This window comes from Cydia splendana, chromosome 16, assembly GCF_910591565.1.
Source record: "Cydia splendana chromosome 16, ilCydSple1.2, whole genome shotgun sequence".
NCBI lineage: Eukaryota > Metazoa > Arthropoda > Insecta > Lepidoptera > Tortricidae > Cydia > Cydia splendana.
The window spans coordinates 8,190,023-8,209,335 of record NC_085975.1 but is presented as its reverse complement, the minus strand read 5'-3'; the positions used below and the strand labels follow the sequence as shown (position 1 = coordinate 8,209,335).

Below are 19,313 nucleotides of genomic sequence, written 5' to 3'. Positions count from 1 at the left end.
ATTCAGTCTTTGTACACGATAGTATTTGTACGATCTGTGTACTTCACTAGTCAACAACAAACTGTCAACTGTCCTGTCAATACTAAAGGATAAAACTGTTAAATAATTTAATTTTAAGTTTAGATATTCTTAGAAAAAATATTATTTCTTAGTTTCAAATTATGAAGACCGTTTCCTATTCCTGAACTCTTTAAATCCAACATGATTCACGACGCTCTTTTAGTTTTGTGGGATTGTTCTCAAGTAACAGAAGAGGTACATCATACATGTCTTCCTTATATTTAAACTGTAATAATAATTATTAATTATTTGATAAAGTAATGTAAATACGTTTAATTAATATTACTTCAGACAGCCAAATGTCAGCATTATGCCAATCAAGGAGATTCAGATGTCTACCATAGGATATGCGAAATTGCAAAGAGCCATCACAGGATTCAAATCTTTGTGGATAGCATGAGTTTTCATTGTAGAAAATCACATTCAGGTATGTATTGAAAGTTTAATTTTTAAAAACGATAAGTTTACTAACTCTACAATTGTGTCGCTTAACTTCAAACTCGGGTAAATCCATTCGACCCTCTCAGCAAATATCTACCCTATTACCTTTTCTTAATACCAAAATCGCATAATCTGACAGATGGATTTACCCGAGTTTGAAGTTAAGCTACTCAATTATAATAATAGGCAGATCCAATAGATCCACACAACAAACCACCTTGCCGAGCAACTTTGACCATTTCAAACACAATCTTGTATTGTTAATGAATAAATATGATATGATATGACTTGGTCTGTGCAGACAAGACTTGACCAAGAAACCGCACTGAGCTGTTTTGCAACTAAATTTTCTAGTGAAGTGGTTTGTTCTGTGTGGAGTTGTTGACTCACCTGGTAATGTAGGCTTACAAACCAGAATAACGAGCTTGAAATAATTTTACAGTACATATGGTGTTACTTTACACCGCCCTAGGGTGGGATGAAGGACAATATGTGTATGTCAAAAATTTAAAGGGTCATATCGTGGGCCTAAGTTGCAAACCTCGTAACTCCTCCGGGGGAGTTACGAGGTTTGCGACTATAAGTATTGTTGTCCAAGGGGCTATTCATAAATTACGTCATTTCAAATTAGGGGGAGGGGTCTGGACATCGGATGACGGTAGCATGAAGTAGGAGGAAATGGGGTCATTTGAAGCATGATTTTTGGATGATTATAGGGGGGGGGGGGTCCAAAATCGTCAAAAATCGATGACGTAATTTATGGACAGCCCCCAAGGTAGCAATTACTAATTTCCTTGAAATGGAGTTACGAGGTTTGCGATTTAGGCCAACGATATGTACTGTGAAACATTGTACAATACACGTGTGAAAAGGTAATTCGCAACTCGTGTCGATTTAAAACACTCCCTGTGGTTGTGTTTCAATTTATCGCCACTCGTTGCGAAGTTCCTACTTTTCTTTTTCAGCCTCTTCCCGTACAACCGGTCTTTACGCTCAAGCTTTGAGTGAGGGCATCACTGAGGTGCTCCAATCCTACAAGAAAACTCTTCTTGAAGTGGAAGGACTAGTGATGGGGAACCATACCTACACATTGTCATTTGCCTATAGTTATGTTGAAAAATACCAGGGCCTCTTTAATACTTTAAACAGACTGATCTCTACTATTAAGGAAAGAAGACTGAATGGATGCCAGATTTTGAGTTTGACTCATCAGTATATATTGAATGGCAATGAAATGGTTCATGATGCTATAATTAAGTAAGTATATGAATTCTAAGCAGTGGCGGATTTGCCCTAAGGCCCAGTAGGCCCGGGCCTAGGGTGGCTAGACATTAGGGGCGGCAGCAACGCGGCAGTCTATAGATGGGTGCTGAGAAAGGGGCGGTTATTAGTTACTACAGGGCACAGGGCCTAGGGCGGCAAATACGGCAAATCCGCCACTGATTCTAAGCTGTTTTTTTCAACGTGACTACAAAATCCAAACAACATCACCTTCATACTTTATTGTTAACATAATACTGTATAACTGTTTTTTTCAGAATCTTTGCATACATAAACAATGTATTCATGAATCAACTTTGCACCTGGCTGTTGTATGGAGAACTAAGAGATCCCTACCAAGAGTTTATAATCATATGCAGTAGAGATGAGACTTCTGACACTTTTCTGTCCACCACTCCATCAAGCACTAACACTGATAAGACTCTTTTGAACAGCGTAAGTACTTTGATCACTTTCTATTTGTAAAAATAAGTAATTACCTATTATGGCAAATTTAAAAATAATGGTTATTACTTATTACATACATACATATATAATCACGCCTATTTTCTGGACGGGTAGGCAGAGACGACGGATTTCCACCTGTTACGATCCTGACATATTATACCTCTTTCGCTTCCTTCACTTTCATAACATTCCTCATACGCGCTTGCCAGCTTAGGGTGCTCTTGACCTGGCCTTTCTTCAGGATTTCCCGGATCTGATCAGAGAAAGTCCGCCGAGTTCTACCTCTTCCAACTCCCGCTTCTCCCTTATAAACTCTCTTTGTAATAATGGTTATTATGTAATTTAATAGGTAAATTTTGTTTAAATTAGTATAATTACAGTTGCAGGATACCTCTCTGGACTGTGGCTTCATATTGAACCCTAAAATGATACCTCATTTCATGCCACTTTCCCTCGCTCAGGAAATACTATTTATCGGTAAAACCATAATTTTATTCGGTTTTGATCCGCAAAAGATGAAAAAAGGTACTTCAATGAAAACCCGGCCAATGCTATCTTTAAAGAAGTTTGGAGATTCTAGAAGGTAATTTAACGAAACAAAAAAAGGCAAATATATTATTTAGCGCCATTCAAACATGACGATTAATGTTTCATTTTTTTTATAGGTTTACAATTTGGGAAGATAAAGAAGCGGAATTCCATGAGAAATTACAGAAATTTAAAGATCCTGAATTATTTGAGATCTATAACCTAAGAAATGTAGTGAGGGAGATCAATGAGTGTGTTACTAAGGTTAGATCAGCATTTCCTAAACTATGGGTCGCGAGCAAATATTGAGTGGGCCCTGAAGCTACTAGGAAATCTGAGGGTCACCAATACTATATTATACCCCCTTTTTAAGGCGGCCAAGAGTTGGGCCCCAAAAATGGTAGTTTTTGTTAGGTGGGTCGGAGCCCAGTCAATTTTGGTAGTTTGGGCTTCATGCACAATGGACAGAAGATCAATTGTTGGTTGGCAGAGCCTTTATCAGAAAAAGCAATCAGTGTATACCACTTTATTGATCTCTCCCTTGAGTAGGGAACTATGAAAGCACCCATGAGGCTAGGGTTACCAGACGTCAGGAATTTTCCTGACATGTCAGGAATTTTGGCCGTTTGTCAGGAATGCGGCCGGAATACGAAAATGTCAGGAATTTTAGTGAATTAACAATATGTACCTACCTAAAAAGGAACTTTATTCAAATTTACTTATCAAGCATAGGTACATATATATCGCATACGGATAGATCCCCCCGTCGCCCGCCGATACGAGCGTCAGGAAAAAATTTCGCAAATCAGGAATTTTGTCAAGGAAATTCCAAATTTGGATCTGGTAACCCTACATGAGGCTGACATGTTCACCTAGAGGTCCTGGAGTGTCCAAAGCCTCAAAATAAAGTACCTACATACTTACCATAAATGGACGTAATTTAGCAAACTGCAGGAACCATCCTCGAGAAATTGTCATTTAAATAACTGAAAGTACTAGTAACAGATTTTTGTGGGTTGAATCCTTTTACCTAACTTTCGTCCAAACATACAATCTATTGAACTACATTGTTGTGAGTCGAAGTTTCCTCCCTGCTTTGATTCTTGGTTTTGAAATTTATTTTCTTTTTTCAACGGAATATACAAAAGCGGTGAAATACCCTAGGATTGGCTAAACTCCACCTTCGTAACTCTTCCTAAGTGTATACAGGGGGCCGATTTTTGAAATTCGACCGCTCGATTTCGTGTATTTCGTTCAATAATATCTCCACTACTAGGCATTAAATTCTACTAATAGAATTGAAAACGAGTGGTCAATACCACTCGATTCCAAATTTCTATCGCTCGTATTTCAAAAATTAGCATTTCGCCGTTTTTCACCGATTTTCGAGTGACGAAATCGAGCGATCGAATTTCAAAAATCGGGCCCCAGGTTGGCTAAAAAATAACTGCATTCCTGTTGCCAGGGAGGTTTTGGGTTTATACTGAGCAACTTTCACTATGGGCAAAAAGAATAGATAGTATAGAGGGGTCCTGTCATTGTAAATTTTGTAGTCACTGTAAATTTACTGCCATCTCACACTCGAATAAAACTCAAAATGAAAACGTATAAAGTTATCAAAAAATGTATATATATGGATAAATGATTTTATTATTTTTATATCATTTTGATCCCTGTTCATTCACTGATATCTATGTGTTAAAATTGTTAAATATGAAACGGTGTCGTCACGCCATCTAGCCGAGGATAGGCTAAAGGTGTGTGCGCCATCTATTCGAGAATGACTTTTGCTTGAATTCCGAGGCACGTTTTTTCCGTAGACTTTATTCGTCTTATACGAAGTTACATATGTCTTTGCTATGGGCAAAGAATAAATAATAGTACTAGGTACAGAAGACTCACTCTCTAACAAAACGCGTCTGTCACGATCAGGACAGATATGGCCGCTAGGTGGCGACAGCGCTACGCGCGGCTTATGGCTAGCCACCAAAATTGGTGTGGAACGGATGTACCTACTTTTAGCTACAAATACTAGTAGCAAAGCGACGAAATCGCGGAGTGAGCCACGCCTGCTATGGGACCAACCCCGAAATCGCGAACAAAAATTTTGGCTGTTTCATACATACGCGCTGCGCCCTCTGCAGGCTCGCGGCCGTGCCGCATAAGCTGGCCAAGTCGGACAAGCTCATTCACATACTAGGTCCAAAAGTATACAATCGACTCCCGGATTCAATAGTAGTTGCCAAAAGCGTAGCAGTATTTAAAAACAAATTAAAAAATTGGTTAGTCGAGCAAGCGTTCTACGACCATAAAGAGTTCTTTAAAATTTAGGAACTAAGGTAGATGTAATATATTAAATACAACCTACATTCTGTAGTGAAAATTCATACTTAAATATAATCTTTATACACTGTATAAAATGTGACATGTAATTTATATTATCAATAAATATTATGATTATGATTATGATAATTTTGGCTGGTACACTTTCTATGGGAGGGTAACATTTTTTTTCGTGATTTCGGGGTTGGTCCCATAGTAAAAGTTGCTCAGTATAAACCCAAACCCTCCCTGGCAACGGGAATGCAGTTATTTTTTAGCCACCCTGTATATTTTTTTTTTACAAGCTTTTATTTAATTTGCCCTGTTACATGGTGGACAAATCTAGTAACGCCAAGTCATACAATGAGTACAGAACGATATCCTTGATTCAAGATTTTTAAATGAACTTGTTTTCAGCACCTTTGGACAGTAGCTGTGGAAGAGGCACAGTTGATCCACGAGCTGCGACTGATGAAGGATTTCTACCTGTTAGGCAGAGGGGAGCTGTTCCTGGAACTGTTACGACTCACTGCACATATGTTAGAGAAGCCCACAACTCGAACTGGAACTAGAGGTAAATATCACCTTTAAAATACTGTAAACCGTACAAAACCTCCCTAGCAACGGGAATGCACTTATTTTTTGGCCACCCTGTATATATTTTTTTTACAAGCTTTTATTTAATTTGCCCTGTTAGAATGTATGTTAGGTAGTTAGTGTGGGACAAATCTTGGATGCTAAATTATTAGACCCACTTCTTAATATCCGATTGAGATGAAAATTTTGCATACATAACTATGTAAGTCGAGTGACAATGCAATATTATGGTACCATCGAGCTGATCTGATGATGGAGACAGGAGGTGACCACAGGAACCCTGTGATGAAACAACGCAACCTAATTGCGCTAGGGGTTTTTAGAATTGTCTCGATGAGTATTAGTTGCCTGTGGTAAAAAGTACGGACAGCTATAAAAATGATATTTTTAGCAAAAGCTTATTTTACTAACTATTATTTTGATTACAGATATGAACCATGCATTTCAATTGGCAGCGAGATCCGTGTTTCTAAGCAACAGTGCGGACATTGAAAAGTTCAGCTTTGAACTGCCCTATGTGAAGCCGAACACGTCTGTAAATTCTACGGTGACAGAGGAATCTTATTCAGGTAATTTTTCTGGTTTTGTGGCTTTTAACTAGTTAGTAGGTTTACTTTACGAGTATCAATGAGATAGTTATTTCTTCACGAGCGTTTTCTCTTCGAAAACGTTCATGCAGAAGTGATAAACGATCTATACAACGTGTCCCAAAATTCAACGATAAGCTGGCACCAGAAGATGGACCTGCTCATGACTACTCGAGGAAAAAAAAAAAAATTAAAAAAACAAATTGAAAAATTGAAAAAAAAAATTGAAAAATTGTAGACATGGTCGTTAACCATACCACTAGGGGTGTCGATTTTAATTTTTTTTTGTAATTCCATAATAAATTGAGATATTTTTTTTCTTTTTTTTCCTCGAGTAGTCATGAGCAGGTCCATCTTCTGGTGCCAGCTTATCGTTAAATTTTGGGACACGTGGTATATGTAATCTGTACGGACGTGTCTTTTCGATAGTCGTTTTGTTGCCGCTGGGCAGTAAACTGTCTGTCACATAATAATACGGGTAGAGCTAGACCAAGAAAAGTCTGCAGAGATCTTGACAGCATACGCAGTGCAGGTGTTATTTGAAACGTCAAACTTCTATGAAATTATGACGTATAAATAACACTGGCACTGCGTGTGCTGTCAAAATCTCGGCAGACTTTTCTAGGTCTAACTCCAAGTACTTTAAATCAGCAAACTCCGAACTGTTCCACTTAGTAATATTCTTGGAGAGCAAGGTTCTTAACCACGCAGTTAAGTAGATCGTGAGTGAATGTTTGACAATAATTTTGCTATGCAGCCGCCGACGGTTGGTCCAGCTTAATCCTGAAGTATGACTTCAAGTGGCCTCTGCACTTGCTCTTCACGCCTGAGGTGCTTGCCCGGTACAACGACATGTTCCGCTTACTGCTGAGGATTAAGAAGACACAGCACGATCTACACTCGCTGTGGAAGACTTATAAGCAGTCTTCAAAGTAAGGATTTCATACTTTAAAACTAGTATTCGTTTACCTCGAGGTCCTCGAGTCACTTTATATTTTGATCCTTCAAACTCCTTAATCCCCTGGCTGGTCCTTCTCATACTCAAACTTAATAATTGTAAATTATCCAAACTACGTTCACTGCCAAATTTTATAAATATTGATTAATGCATACTCAAGATCGATATCTTGAAGTTTTAGATGAGTTGCCATTGTATTTTATTAACCGAACGAGCGAAACGAGTCCTTAGGCGTTAACTGGGGGTGTACACCGTGTACATTTCATGTTTGTAACTATCGAGTTACAAACTACTATATCTACTACTATCTGCTATATCTGCATACACCTTTACGATGTTTCGAGCTGTCTCATTGCGTGAGAATGAAAGGCTAAAAGCACATAATACAATCCGTTTTTAGAGCACCGCACAAAACTTCGCGGTGCTCTTATGGGATCACTTCGATCTTGCAAATCGGTTAAATGCGTTTTTCTTAAAGACCGTTTGATGTAGGTACCTAAAATTTGGAACAGTTATGGCATACCATCACTAACACTGCGGCCTAAATAAGCACATGCACACTATGGGGAAACGTGACATAGGGCGGTGCAGACTCTGTATGGAGGCAGAGGAGACGCCCTTGCACATCCTCACAGAGTGCCCTTGCCTAATGCGTGACTTAATCCTGGGCGGACACATATTGCGCCCGGAGGAGTTAAAGTCTCTCGAGATCGATGCAGGTTTGGATCGAGAGTTGTAGTAGGTGGCGATCACAATAGATCAGGTCGCAGTGATACATAGGCTTTGGAGCCTTATATAGCCCCTAACATGAAGATGAAGAACACTGTGAATAAGTCAAAACCGCTTATTTTTTACAGTTTCGCCATGTGCCAGCTCCACAACAAGCTGATGTTCCTCATAAACAACCTGCAGCACTACATGCAGGCCGACGTGTTGGACACGTCCTATTCCAAACTCATGGACGCCGTCACCAAGACCAACGACTTCGAGAAGCTGAGGAAGGCTCACGCGATATTCCTCGCCGATGTGTTGAGCCAGTCCTTCTTGACGATTACTTCTGTAAGTTTTTACATTTTCTTCTTTAAAACTCTGTCAAGAAGATTAACGATTCTAGATGCTGAGGAATGGGCTGGTGATTTGACAATAGGGAATATTATGCGAAACTCTGCGTAGGGGGCGCTACTTCCACAATCCATCACAATCTGGGGGTCTACCGCGAAGCGAGAGAATCGAGGTTTTGTTATCTAACCTCTATCACTCTTGCATATTCGAGCCTAAATTTCGATTTTCGCGATTCCCGGTAGGCCCTTGTTAACAAACCGGCTTGATGCAAGGCGGTTTGTTAACAAGGGCATATTTTATTGTCTGTGAAAACTTGTCAAAAAACAGTTTAAGGCACAGTATGTATAAGTTACTCTATGGTTTACTAGCTAGCTTAGCCCCTATTACTTCCGTGTCTTATTTTTAAATTATAGGACGTCCCTTTCGGATCGTATTGCCACCATCGACCACCATCAGACTAGTATCAACGTACAATACTTTGTCCTCCTTGAGATTATCTCGCAATTTTGGATCAATTTAAAAACTTGTTACAGTCAACCAACAGCGAGTACTCCGGCTCAGAGTCAACGGACTCCATCAACAACCCCGTCTTCTGCAACATTATGGAGCTGCTCAAACTGTGCCATTCCTTCTGCAGCATGAGCAATTCTGTTACTGATAAAGAATCTGAGGACTATTACATCAGGGGATACTCTGAGAGGTACATAGATTAGAGCATTTTTAAATTTTTTATACCCTTTTGGTCGTAAGTAGTATACAGAATTACAGACTGCCTAATAATCGGATAGCGTAGTCTCAGAAAACTTTGGTGTCAAATTGATGCTGTACACTCCTATTTTGAAGAAGCCCCTGCTTAAGTCTCGTAAGAAAACCTCAGAGGGGTATATTCCACAACTGAAGCGTTTACGAAAGGAAAACTCTCTGAAACTGCTTAGTGCGGATGAATTTTAGCGGTTCTAGGCTCTGAACTGGCTAAAATTATATAATTTTTGCGGTTGTCGAATATGCGGTAGTAGCTATAAATATGGTATTTCGCTTTAATTTCAGATTCAACAAATTAGTGAAGCAACTAATGCAACTTCTCCTATCGCTGCGAGACCGGCCCTGCGGCATTTACCTCGCTCGTCTACTGATGCGTCTGGATTACAACCGGTGGATAAGTGGAGAGGCGCAGCTCACACAGTCTCTCACCAATATGCTACGATCAGAGTTGGGCGTTATTTAGATAATTTCTGATCAGGATAATTATTTTAAATAAAATCATTTCAAATAAATTTATTCGAAGATAAATTCAATCACAAATAGTGCGCTGACTAGAGCTGGGTCGTTTCGAGTTTTCCGTGAAACGAAACGTAACAGTTTTTTTTAACCACGTAACTGTTTTCAAAAACAGTTTCTAAAATAACTGGATTCCCTGTGTGTGTCGAACGAAACGAAACGAAATCGCATATTGAAGTAATAAAACGTAAAATACGCAATTCACATTTCAAAAAAACCTAATTTGCATCGTCTCAGTAATGTCTAATATAACTTGACCCCTAACTTCAGTACTTTATAAAGATCAATCGATAGGTCACACATAAAATGGCTTCTCAATGCTAGCGAGGGTTCGTTAAGCGTCGTGAATCATTTTTAATGTTGTTCAATTGACGCTACTTTCGCTACTTGCTTTAAATTTACGCATTAAAAGATTCCTTGATTTAAACCATAATGCTTAGAAAATAAAGCACTTATTTGTCTAACGAACATTAAAGTTTTTGAATATAATGGCCTGGTAAAAAGCGTGCCTAGCGTCTACTTGAACAAAGCTCAATCCGTTTCGTTTCGTTTTTATCTCTATCTCGCTCTTTCGTTAGCCGATAACCTATATCTGTCCCTGCTCATCGGAAAACGAATAAAACAGTTTGGGAGCTGCGTTTTGCTTTGCGATAGTTGCGTCCGTTATGCGCGACTATGTTATCGTAAGTCGCCGCCTCTTTGTCATCGTTTTTATAAAAACAGTTTGTCGTTCCTGCCACAAACTGTTATTTCGTTACAGCACAAGAAAGTGTTTTTAAAAACACTTACGGAAAAAAACGCTCAGCTCTAGCGCTGACAACTTTTTTATTTAGATAAATTATCTAGATGAAGATAACTGACCTCGTTTGTTATTGAAGTAAGCTTATAATAATAAATTTATATAGAATGTCACGTCGGGTCAAACCGTCACACTAAACGCTGCAATGTCGTCTTCTAGCTCTGGCTTTCAACATGTCTCCGATTCAGCAATATTAGACGGCAAGTTTTTTAAATATCATTCGGGAAGTTCTAATGGAAAAAATGTACCTAATAGCTACGTGTACGTTATGTTTACATTCATTTCATCATGCCCGACCACTTCTTAGTTCTACATGACTGTACTACTGACATTCATCTTTTATTTAAAATCCCAACTAATTTATCTAGATAAAAGTGAAACTGATCTAGATAAATTCAAAATAACAAATTACGGATTATTTAGTTATTTCAAATAAGAGATCATTTAGTTATCTTCCCGGTTATTCGTAAATAACAATAAATAAATAATTTTTGCCCAACTCTGGCTACGATAATTGTATCAGAACATTCAGAACATAATGGGATATTATATTTATTATACAATACCATACCTTACTTATCATAATTAGCTTTTATTCACTGACTCATTTATAGTTTTGTTTTGTTACTTTTTCACGAAGTGAGGCCTAAGCTCAGTAGTGGGCGACTGGAGGCTAAAATGATGATGATGATGACTTTTTCAATGTTTTTAATCGTCACTAGTCAGGTTGTCGGGGTTTCCGGCAAAAGCGTCCTCTAAAGCTTTCCAATCTTCTCTGTTTCGAGCGGTTCTTATCTACTTTGGTGGGAAATCGTACTCACATCTCGTTTTCGGGTGTCCCGGACCTCTCTAATGTACACCAACAGCTTAATAATAAATTGGACTCATGATTACAAAATCTCCACTTAACATTCGCATCATTCATTCATTCATCATTCAAAAATATGCATCTGCTTAGGGATGGCGTGGAGACAACTAATATGAGGAATGATGGTACTGAATTCTTTTAACTAGATGCTAGTAACACTGCCATATTGCTGCCAAATATTGAATGTATTAATTCTCTAACTTGTTTAACGCTAATGAATCTAATGATGTACATACCCAAATTGGCGTTCTAAAGGTGCGTGCAGATCTGACGAATGTGCCCTTGGCGAACCATTTGCGAGCTATTTGCTCGCGTGCTTCATCTAATCACAAAACGCGAGTTTGCGAATGATTCCTCAGATCTGGGCGAACCTTAGTGATTATCTACAGTTATAAAGTTAAGAATGAATGAGGTTGTAACTATTACTAAAAAAATAAAAAAGTATTTATAACAAAACCTTTTTATTTCAACTATCTCCCGCCTCCATATCATCGTCAATATCCTCTTCCACTAAACCATCAGACGCCTTAGCTTCCGCAGCGTGTTGTTCAGACTGTTTCATGAATGTCTTTATTAGGATGCATTTGGTCATGTCACAGGAGCATGGCAGGGGATGTTCCACCTCGTTGGGGTCTTGCATTGTCAGCTGGAGATTGTATCTGTAATAATGGGAATGATTATTAATTGGGTTTGCTTTTGGCCAAGAAATACTTAGAACCTTAAAAGTGCAACTATACACTTTAATGAGTAGGGCAAAATATTATAGCTGATAATTTGACAGCTAAAGTAGATAGCAACATCGTAACAACGGCGTCATGTTTTGTGGTAACCACATTACCCCAATTTGTCAGTTTAGTACAAAATAATGATGGAATACTCTTAGGTAACCATTGGCCAATCGTACTGTCGTAGTACCTCTCTGTGAAGTGTAGTAGTTAGTATAAAAACACAGCTTATCACAGTTCCGCGCAATTTACTTGAGCTGGCGAATTTGCGTCAGCAATATTTACGCGTGTTATTTCTATGATTAACACATTCAATACCACTAAGTGCTACGGGTTACGCTCGTAGCGCGTAGCCACGGTTTCGTCGTATGTAGCGCGTAGTCGCTACGAACAGTGTACCCGACAGTCGGGTTCTTGGTGTTGAATGTGTTAATAGATTATCAGTTAAACTTGCACTATAGTCTATGTTTAGGTATTTAAATAAAAGTAACCAAACAATTTGTACATTTTCGGGTAGTTATAACATTTATTGGCTAACCAACCAAATACAAAACCGCCTGGATCTGTCACTGAACGACCTGACCATAACCTACATTATTTGATCATATAATGTTTTCATTTACCCTCAACTAGCTTAACCCATTCATGGCCACGAACCGCCGAGCGTACACAATACGCCAGGCCACCATACAAACCGTTTTTAGCTAAAACGTATGACTCAGCTTATGGGTCTCGAGCCTGGCGCGAACGGTAAATAAATCGCCGCTTATGAAGCCAGCCAGTTGGACAGCATTATGCAACATTTTTACTAACCACCGATTTTCTGTGCCTATCAAAAAAGAAACTAATTATTGCAGTTTGTAGGAGTGAATATTTTTACTTTCTACAAGCTTTTAATGTCTGAACAAGCTAAGTTGGCAGCAATTTTTATAGCCCAGCCTGTGCAAGTGTTAAGTTAAACGTCATCATTTCATATAAGTTTGACATTTAAATTACACTTAGGTACTCAGCCTGTGCTATCAAAATCGCTGCCAACTTAGCTTGGTCTGATTCTATTTAACTTGCCGTGTTTTTTGTTGTTGTTTTTTGGGGCAACTCTTGGAAGTTAAATTACACCCGTTTCCCGATATCCCAATCCAGTTCATAGCACGGTCGGTCAGGTTAGGCGGGTTCAAATTCCGGTAATCCATAGCCATGGTCACAAAATACGAAATCACTAAACAGCACAGGAGGAGTATAAAGTCGCCAACGAATAAATCGTGACTAATAATATTTTCCATGTAACTCCAAAATACATCTCTAATAGGGGGGATGGGATGAATCACATCTTGAACTCTTGTGACAAATACCACATGAAAGATAATACCGCCGCCGCCGCTCGGGTGCATTCCTTGTTTATTGTCCAAGTGTGTCCAATAAGCTTACACCTGTAGGGCGGCCAACTTTATAATAAGTCAATGCGGGACACCCACCCCTATCCACAATAAGACTGAGGATTTGTTAGAATTGTTGGTGGTGTACCTACTTAAATTAGAAACAAACATCACTACTACCGAATTAACATTTATTTAAGTCATATTTTTCACATGAGTGGCATTTTTTGACTAGTTCTGGGTTTTGGTTCAGAATGTCCAAAAAGTTTTCACAGCTGCCCATATTAAATTTTATAATTAGCATTACACGTAATGTTTCTATTTTTAGTGACGACTTTTCGGATGTCCATTAAGCTATTCATTAAGGAAAACACTCGTTCCGTAGGAGCGTTTGTTCCTGGCAAACAAAGCAGGTACTGGACGATGGCCAGGTAATTCTGGAATGGTATTTCGCTGTCTTTGAAATTTTTGATCACCTCTATCCATCGCTGTTCTGTACTGCTCTTCATCTACTCCCATCTCTTTAGGACATCATTATTCACATAATTTGCCACGTAACTTACTTCGTCGAACAAACTATCTTCTTTTAAAGTCATAGCAGCTGTAGGCATCTGCACCAATAACTGTTGGTATGTCTGTACACACACGCTTGATGATACACTGTGGCACATTGACATATATCTCAGGACTGGCCTTACGGGCAATAAAAATGAGGCATGAATGGGGCCAGTACAGCGGTGTGACACCGCTATAACGCGACTGGTTGATGAGTTCGCATCACGCGCGCGATTGGTCGCAACTAGTTGCGTTAGACTGCACGATTGATACGAATTCGTGAGTGACACCGCTGAACTAGTACCATTCTTATTGTCCGTAAGGCCCGTCCTGAGATATATGTCAATGCTGTGGCAAGTGTGGCAGCGACGGCGCGCTGCATCTCGTCATTCGTATTTTTGATGTGGAACACTTTTATGCGAGCGAGACGATGGGAAACGAGTAATGCGGGGCATACGGGACGCCTTAGACGATTTGCGGGACTATTTTATTAAATATTGCAATGCGGGATTACAACTGTCATTACGGGACGGTCCCGCAGAATGCGGTACGGTTGGCCGCCTTATACACCTGGTCGGTCATGTATCTTTGTTTTGGTAAACGCCATTATATTAGTAACAATAGACAACTTAAAATGTATTATAGTACTTACTTTCTAATCTGCCGTAGAAACCACGATGCTGGAAAAAACTTGTAAATATTTGTCACAAACTATTTGTAATACAATACATATTAGTTAGTGGTGACTGTTTCAACCGCCTTGTTCTATATTGAAACGAAAAAAATTAACATCATTGTTAGTAGGTAATTGCCTAAGATACAATACAACAATCACCAAATATTATGACATAAAAGTACAGTGGGAGAAAATCCTCGTTGCCTTACCCCTCATACAAAACAAAATATTATTATACTACGGCTTGGTTCCTACAAATTGTTGCTTACCATCATCCAAACAGTAATCAGTTGTAAAATGGTACAATATCAAACAGCTTCAACATGAAATAAGCTTTAAAACCAGCCAATAAAGTTTATTTTAGCCTGCTACGGAAACATTAGTAGTTTTTACAAGTAGCGCCAGGCCACGGTGACCCATACCTTGAGCCCTGTCAATAACTTCTGAAATATATATATTTTTGTATTTTTTAAATATAGATCTTTCTGTTTGCTTGCATCGCATTATGTATCTAGAATTTCAGTATATTTACTATATTGCACTGATAGTAAATCAAACTTGAATATTCGAGACCCTGTTTCATTAAAAAAAACGTGTTTATAATTTTGTATCCTAATATGCCTTATAGAAATGGTTGTTAGCTTATATGATACTTACGTTATTACATCAAATTACGTTTCGTTTAAGTTTAAATCAGAATTTATTCAGGACTCACATGTGAGTCACTGGCCCTGCGGAACTGTTTGAGCATGACCCATACGCTGAGTCGCTGGCCCTGAATGGGTTAAGGAGCCATTTGAGGGTAGATTTTGTTTACTTTTATTTAAATACCTAAATATACAGAGTACAGTACCGAATATTAAATTTCACTGACCTTCTCCCATTCAACTGGTCCCTATTCATATCCAACTGAAACGCAATAGGCTCTGCAGCCTCCACCTCCTGTTGATCCGGCAGCACAATAATGGTCTGCTTCCAATGGGTCTCTGGGCTTGAGGGGCTGGTGCTCAGCACTTCCCTGCCAACCTCGCTGGATAACTCAGGGAATGTGCAGTCAAACCAGACACAGATGCCTTGGTAGGAACCTGCTTTGTTAGCCGCTGTAAATATTACAAATAAATAAATTAATAGAATAAAAACCGGCCAAGTGCGAGTAGGACTCGGGCACGAAGGGTTCCGTACCATTACGCAAAAAACGGCAAACAATTGACGTTCATGTATTTATTTTATTTTGTTTTTAGTATTTGTTGTTATAGCGGCAACAGAAATACATCATTTGTGAAAATTTCAACTGTCTAGCTATCACGGTTCATGAGTTACAGCCTAGTGACCGACAGACAGATGGATAGACGGACAGATGGATAGACGGACAGATGGACAGCGGAGTCTTAGTAATAGGGTCCCGTTTTTACCCTTTGGGTACAGAACCCTAGAAAACAGCATGAGTGTACAAAATATGCTTATTTACATTATTTTATTCTGCAAACATACCTACAACATGCTGTATACTGTAAGAATCTAAGTCTTCAGGCATGTCTTCCTTCAAATTGATCCAGGCCATAGCTACCTCCTCCCCCAGGAGCTCATCAGCACCAATGGTCAGGATCTCTGGCTTGTTGCACTTGCTTGCTCGGAGCTGCTTGCCAAATGCTGACATGGAGACTCCATACACATTGTCCCATTTTTGGTACAATGATTTAACACTGAAATGTTTTTCTTGGATCAAATTAGTAACTTAATGCTCACTATTTCTACTGGTAGTAAAATTCCAGAACCATAATATTAGCACATATTAGTAAGTAGTTAAGTCACAAAAACAAACAGAATTAACCAACTATTTAGTCTTAAAAAGTTTTACAGATTTTTGTAATATATTAGTTTAATTTTTGTAACTTACTAGCCTCTGCAATCTTCAAAATAGGGGTTATTTTTTATGATCTACGAGGCAAATGAGCAGACAACTGATGGTAAGCGATTACCGCTGCCCATGGACACCTGCAGCACCAGAAAGGTTGTAAGTGCATCGCCGGCCTTCAGTCTAATTTTGTGTTATTGCATTGTTCTGACCTAGAACACCCTTCCCCTACACCTGCACCTTCTGGGGCTTGTGTGTATAATTAAATTTATTTATTTCTTTATTAAGCCTTTTATTCCTTAAATATATAATACTACATTTAATTTTTATTTTATTTCTAATTTAAGGACCCCTTTTGGGTATAGGCCTCCTCCAATCCTTTCCAGTATTCCAGTATAATTAGGTTAAAAAAGTAAAAAATCCTTATCTGTAATATATTTATCAAATCAAAATATCAACCAATGGGGTTGGCAACTGTCAGAGGTTTGCATAGATGGCGCCATCATAGCTTGCCCCTTTTTCTATGAGATTTGGCTTAAAGGGCTGGCATCCAGGGTGTAAACCCATAAAAAAATCCAATTCTAGGGATCAACAGGGCAAGCTATGCTGGCGCCATCTGCTAAATACTTCAAGTCGAAGTCTTCAACCAGCCAACCCCATTGAAAGATGAATGTATTCCATACTGCCTTACCTACATGGAGCTACATAAATAGTAGCAGTCTCCGGAAACATCTCCCCACCCTCTTTCAAGAACTTGTGTCTGGCAAAAAGCACAGAATCCAGCATGCCCTCATGCAGTAGGTAGAAGCCCATCCACTCAGACACCAGGGCATCTACCTTAATGTTGTTGGGTAGAACTACATCTTCAACTTTACTGTGTATCACCTGAAATTGTTAAATGGGGTTTTAGTCATCAACACTAACACACAAAAAGTAAGTAAGAAACCAAAAAAAATTGTGACTTTCCACACTTACAACAATAATTAGATAACAGGTTGGTTGATCGTAGTCATAAGTAAATAATTCACATAAAAAAATATTTATACTAATTTTTATTTTGCCAAAATCTGGACATGAAATCTGATTAGTGGGGACAGCCCAATGTTTGTTTATCAGCAGAGGCTTGAGACAAAACATTCTTAACGTGTTAGCCGCGGTATTTACGGTGAATAGCTGCTGCTGCTCCATCGTAAAGTGTAGATTTAATACGGCATTTAGCTTTAGTTAAATTATGAAAAATGTATTACCTCAATAACTTCTTCAAACTTATTCTCCTTAACAATGTCCTTAGCTACATTAGCAAGACTACTTGCTTCAACAGCGTATACTTTTTTCGCACCAGCTTGGGCACAGAATATTGAAAGAATTCCCGTTCCGCAGCCCACATCCATAACAACTTTGTCTTTGAAGTAGGCTTTATTGTCCAATATAGCTTTCTGATAGGCACGCGTTCGAGGCTCATCGTCAATCATTAACCTGTGAACCTAATTTTTAACATATTTCATTAGGTTATCATGGAAAATTTAATGATTTTAAAGAATTAAAAAGTTCAATAGAAAAGGTAACCTCGAAATCTTCGTAGCTGCAAAAGTAATCTTCTTGAATATCCATTTTTAAGCAAGTTTTCTCAATCACTTATAGTATGAATAAAATTTAATCGCCTTAATAAGATTATTCAGGTTAAAATCTTGAAATCCATGCCCTTTATAATTATATTCGAAAAACACTTCCGACCCAAACAATGTTTTGGTATGTTTTTGTTTGTCAAAAATGTCAAAGTTAAAAGAAATAAGAAATGTCAATTTTTTTTTTTTGTTAATTTATTATGAGCATTGGCAACTAGGCCATCAGCTCAAACACAAAACAAAAATAATTACAATGCACAGCTTATACCTAAAATCTAACTACTAATACACAATACAATATGATATGAATCTAAAAGTTACATTAGACATAAACTTAAAACATAAAACACAAAAATAATTACAATGCACAGCTTGAACCTAAAATCTAACAACGAATTACAAAATACAATGTTATAATATGAATTAATGAATCTAAAAGTTACATTAGACATAAACTTTATGGTTATTTCAATCACTAAGGCCAAGCGCGCACCACGACTTTTTGTCGCGCGATAATTTAGTCGCAGAAATGTAACGTATGTGTTTATATGGCAGTGCGCGCATATGCGACAAAAAAATCACAGCGATTTTAAAATTGTGATTTGTCACATTTTTCCGCGACTGCTCGCGACGCGATTGTCGCAAAGTGAATTGCGGCATACGGAGTTGTATGGCCCCGCGCGCACTGCGATAATAAAATCGCACCCCGACCTCAGTCGGCATATCGCTCTCCAAGCGTCAACATGTCGGAACCTGCTGCTGAAGACGCTAGATGTTGACCATTTAATTATGGAAATAGAAGAAGATCACCTTTGTGGTATAAATACTCAAATTCATACAGCGATCACATATTAAAGACAACGTTTCATGACAAACGACTGGTACGAAATCCATGTTGAGAATGAACAAACCGCGACTTTTTCATCGCAGTGCGCGCAGTGAATTTTCTGCGATATATTACAGCGCGATTCTAAAATCGTGTCGCAAAAACTAAAATCGTGGTGCGCGCTTAGGCTTATAAAATATTTACAAACTGCCAATAGTGTGAAGAACAAATTCATAGATTACAGGATATAATTGAATGTCAAATTTACATTGTTTCGAGATTGTTTAAGTCACTGTTTAAAATGCTGATTTGGTTGCGGTGATTTCATATATTTCATTCATTTCATTTCATATCGATTATGAACGACGAATCCAATATCGAAACCCGCGTACAGCACTAGCATTTCATTCAATCATTCACTCATTTATATGTTGTATTTCAAAGAGAATA

General features: G+C 38.4%; 2 protein-coding genes across 2 annotated transcripts; one reads left to right on the top strand and one right to left on the bottom strand.

Annotated features, from left to right (window-relative positions):
* The first annotated feature begins 82 nt into the window (after positions 1-82).
* LOC134798053 (gamma-tubulin complex component 4) lies at positions 83-9,508 on the top strand. Its single transcript, XM_063770380.1, has 12 exons — positions 83-255; positions 352-487; positions 1,467-1,758; positions 2,040-2,217; positions 2,610-2,812; positions 2,895-3,021; positions 5,497-5,653; positions 6,105-6,245; positions 7,021-7,195; positions 8,079-8,280; positions 8,817-8,983; positions 9,331-9,508. The coding sequence occupies exons 1-12, from the start codon at positions 202-204 to the stop codon at positions 9,506-9,508; spliced, it is 2,010 nt and encodes a 669-aa protein (XP_063626450.1). The 5' UTR covers positions 83-201.
* A 2,162-nt stretch (positions 9,509-11,670) lies between these two features.
* Positions 11,671-18,138, bottom strand: LOC134798198 (uncharacterized). The gene is made up of 6 exons (XM_063770560.1): positions 17,979-18,138; positions 17,660-17,896; positions 17,104-17,297; positions 16,049-16,260; positions 15,432-15,657; positions 11,671-11,887 (listed from the first exon to the last, which is right to left on the bottom strand). The coding sequence occupies exons 1-6, from the start codon at positions 18,021-18,023 to the stop codon at positions 11,695-11,697; spliced, it is 1,107 nt and encodes a 368-aa protein (XP_063626630.1). The 5' UTR covers positions 18,024-18,138; the 3' UTR covers positions 11,671-11,694.
* Between the last annotated feature and the right edge of the window lie 1,175 nt (positions 18,139-19,313).

Excerpts from the sequence above, each read along its gene's own strand:
- LOC134798198 (XM_063770560.1), bottom strand. The coding sequence starts at position 18,023 with ATGGATATTCAAGAAGATTACTTTTGCAGCTACGAAGATTTCGAG. Across the intron at positions 16,261-17,103 it reads ATTTATGTAGCTCCATGTAG|TGTTAAATCATTGTACCAAA; the intron begins GTAAGGCAGTAT and ends AAAACATTTCAG. Across the intron at positions 15,658-16,048 it reads CAGTATACAGCATGTTGTAG|CGGCTAACAAAGCAGGTTCC; the intron begins GTATGTTTGCAG and ends TAATATTTACAG.
- LOC134798053 (XM_063770380.1), top strand. The coding sequence starts at position 202 with ATGATTCACGACGCTCTTTTAGTTTTGTGGGATTGTTCTCAAGTAACA. Across the intron at positions 3,022-5,496 it reads TCAATGAGTGTGTTACTAAG|CACCTTTGGACAGTAGCTGT; the intron begins GTTAGATCAGCA and ends ACTTGTTTTCAG. Across the intron at positions 6,246-7,020 it reads GACAGAGGAATCTTATTCAG|CCGCCGACGGTTGGTCCAGC; the intron begins GTAATTTTTCTG and ends TTTGCTATGCAG.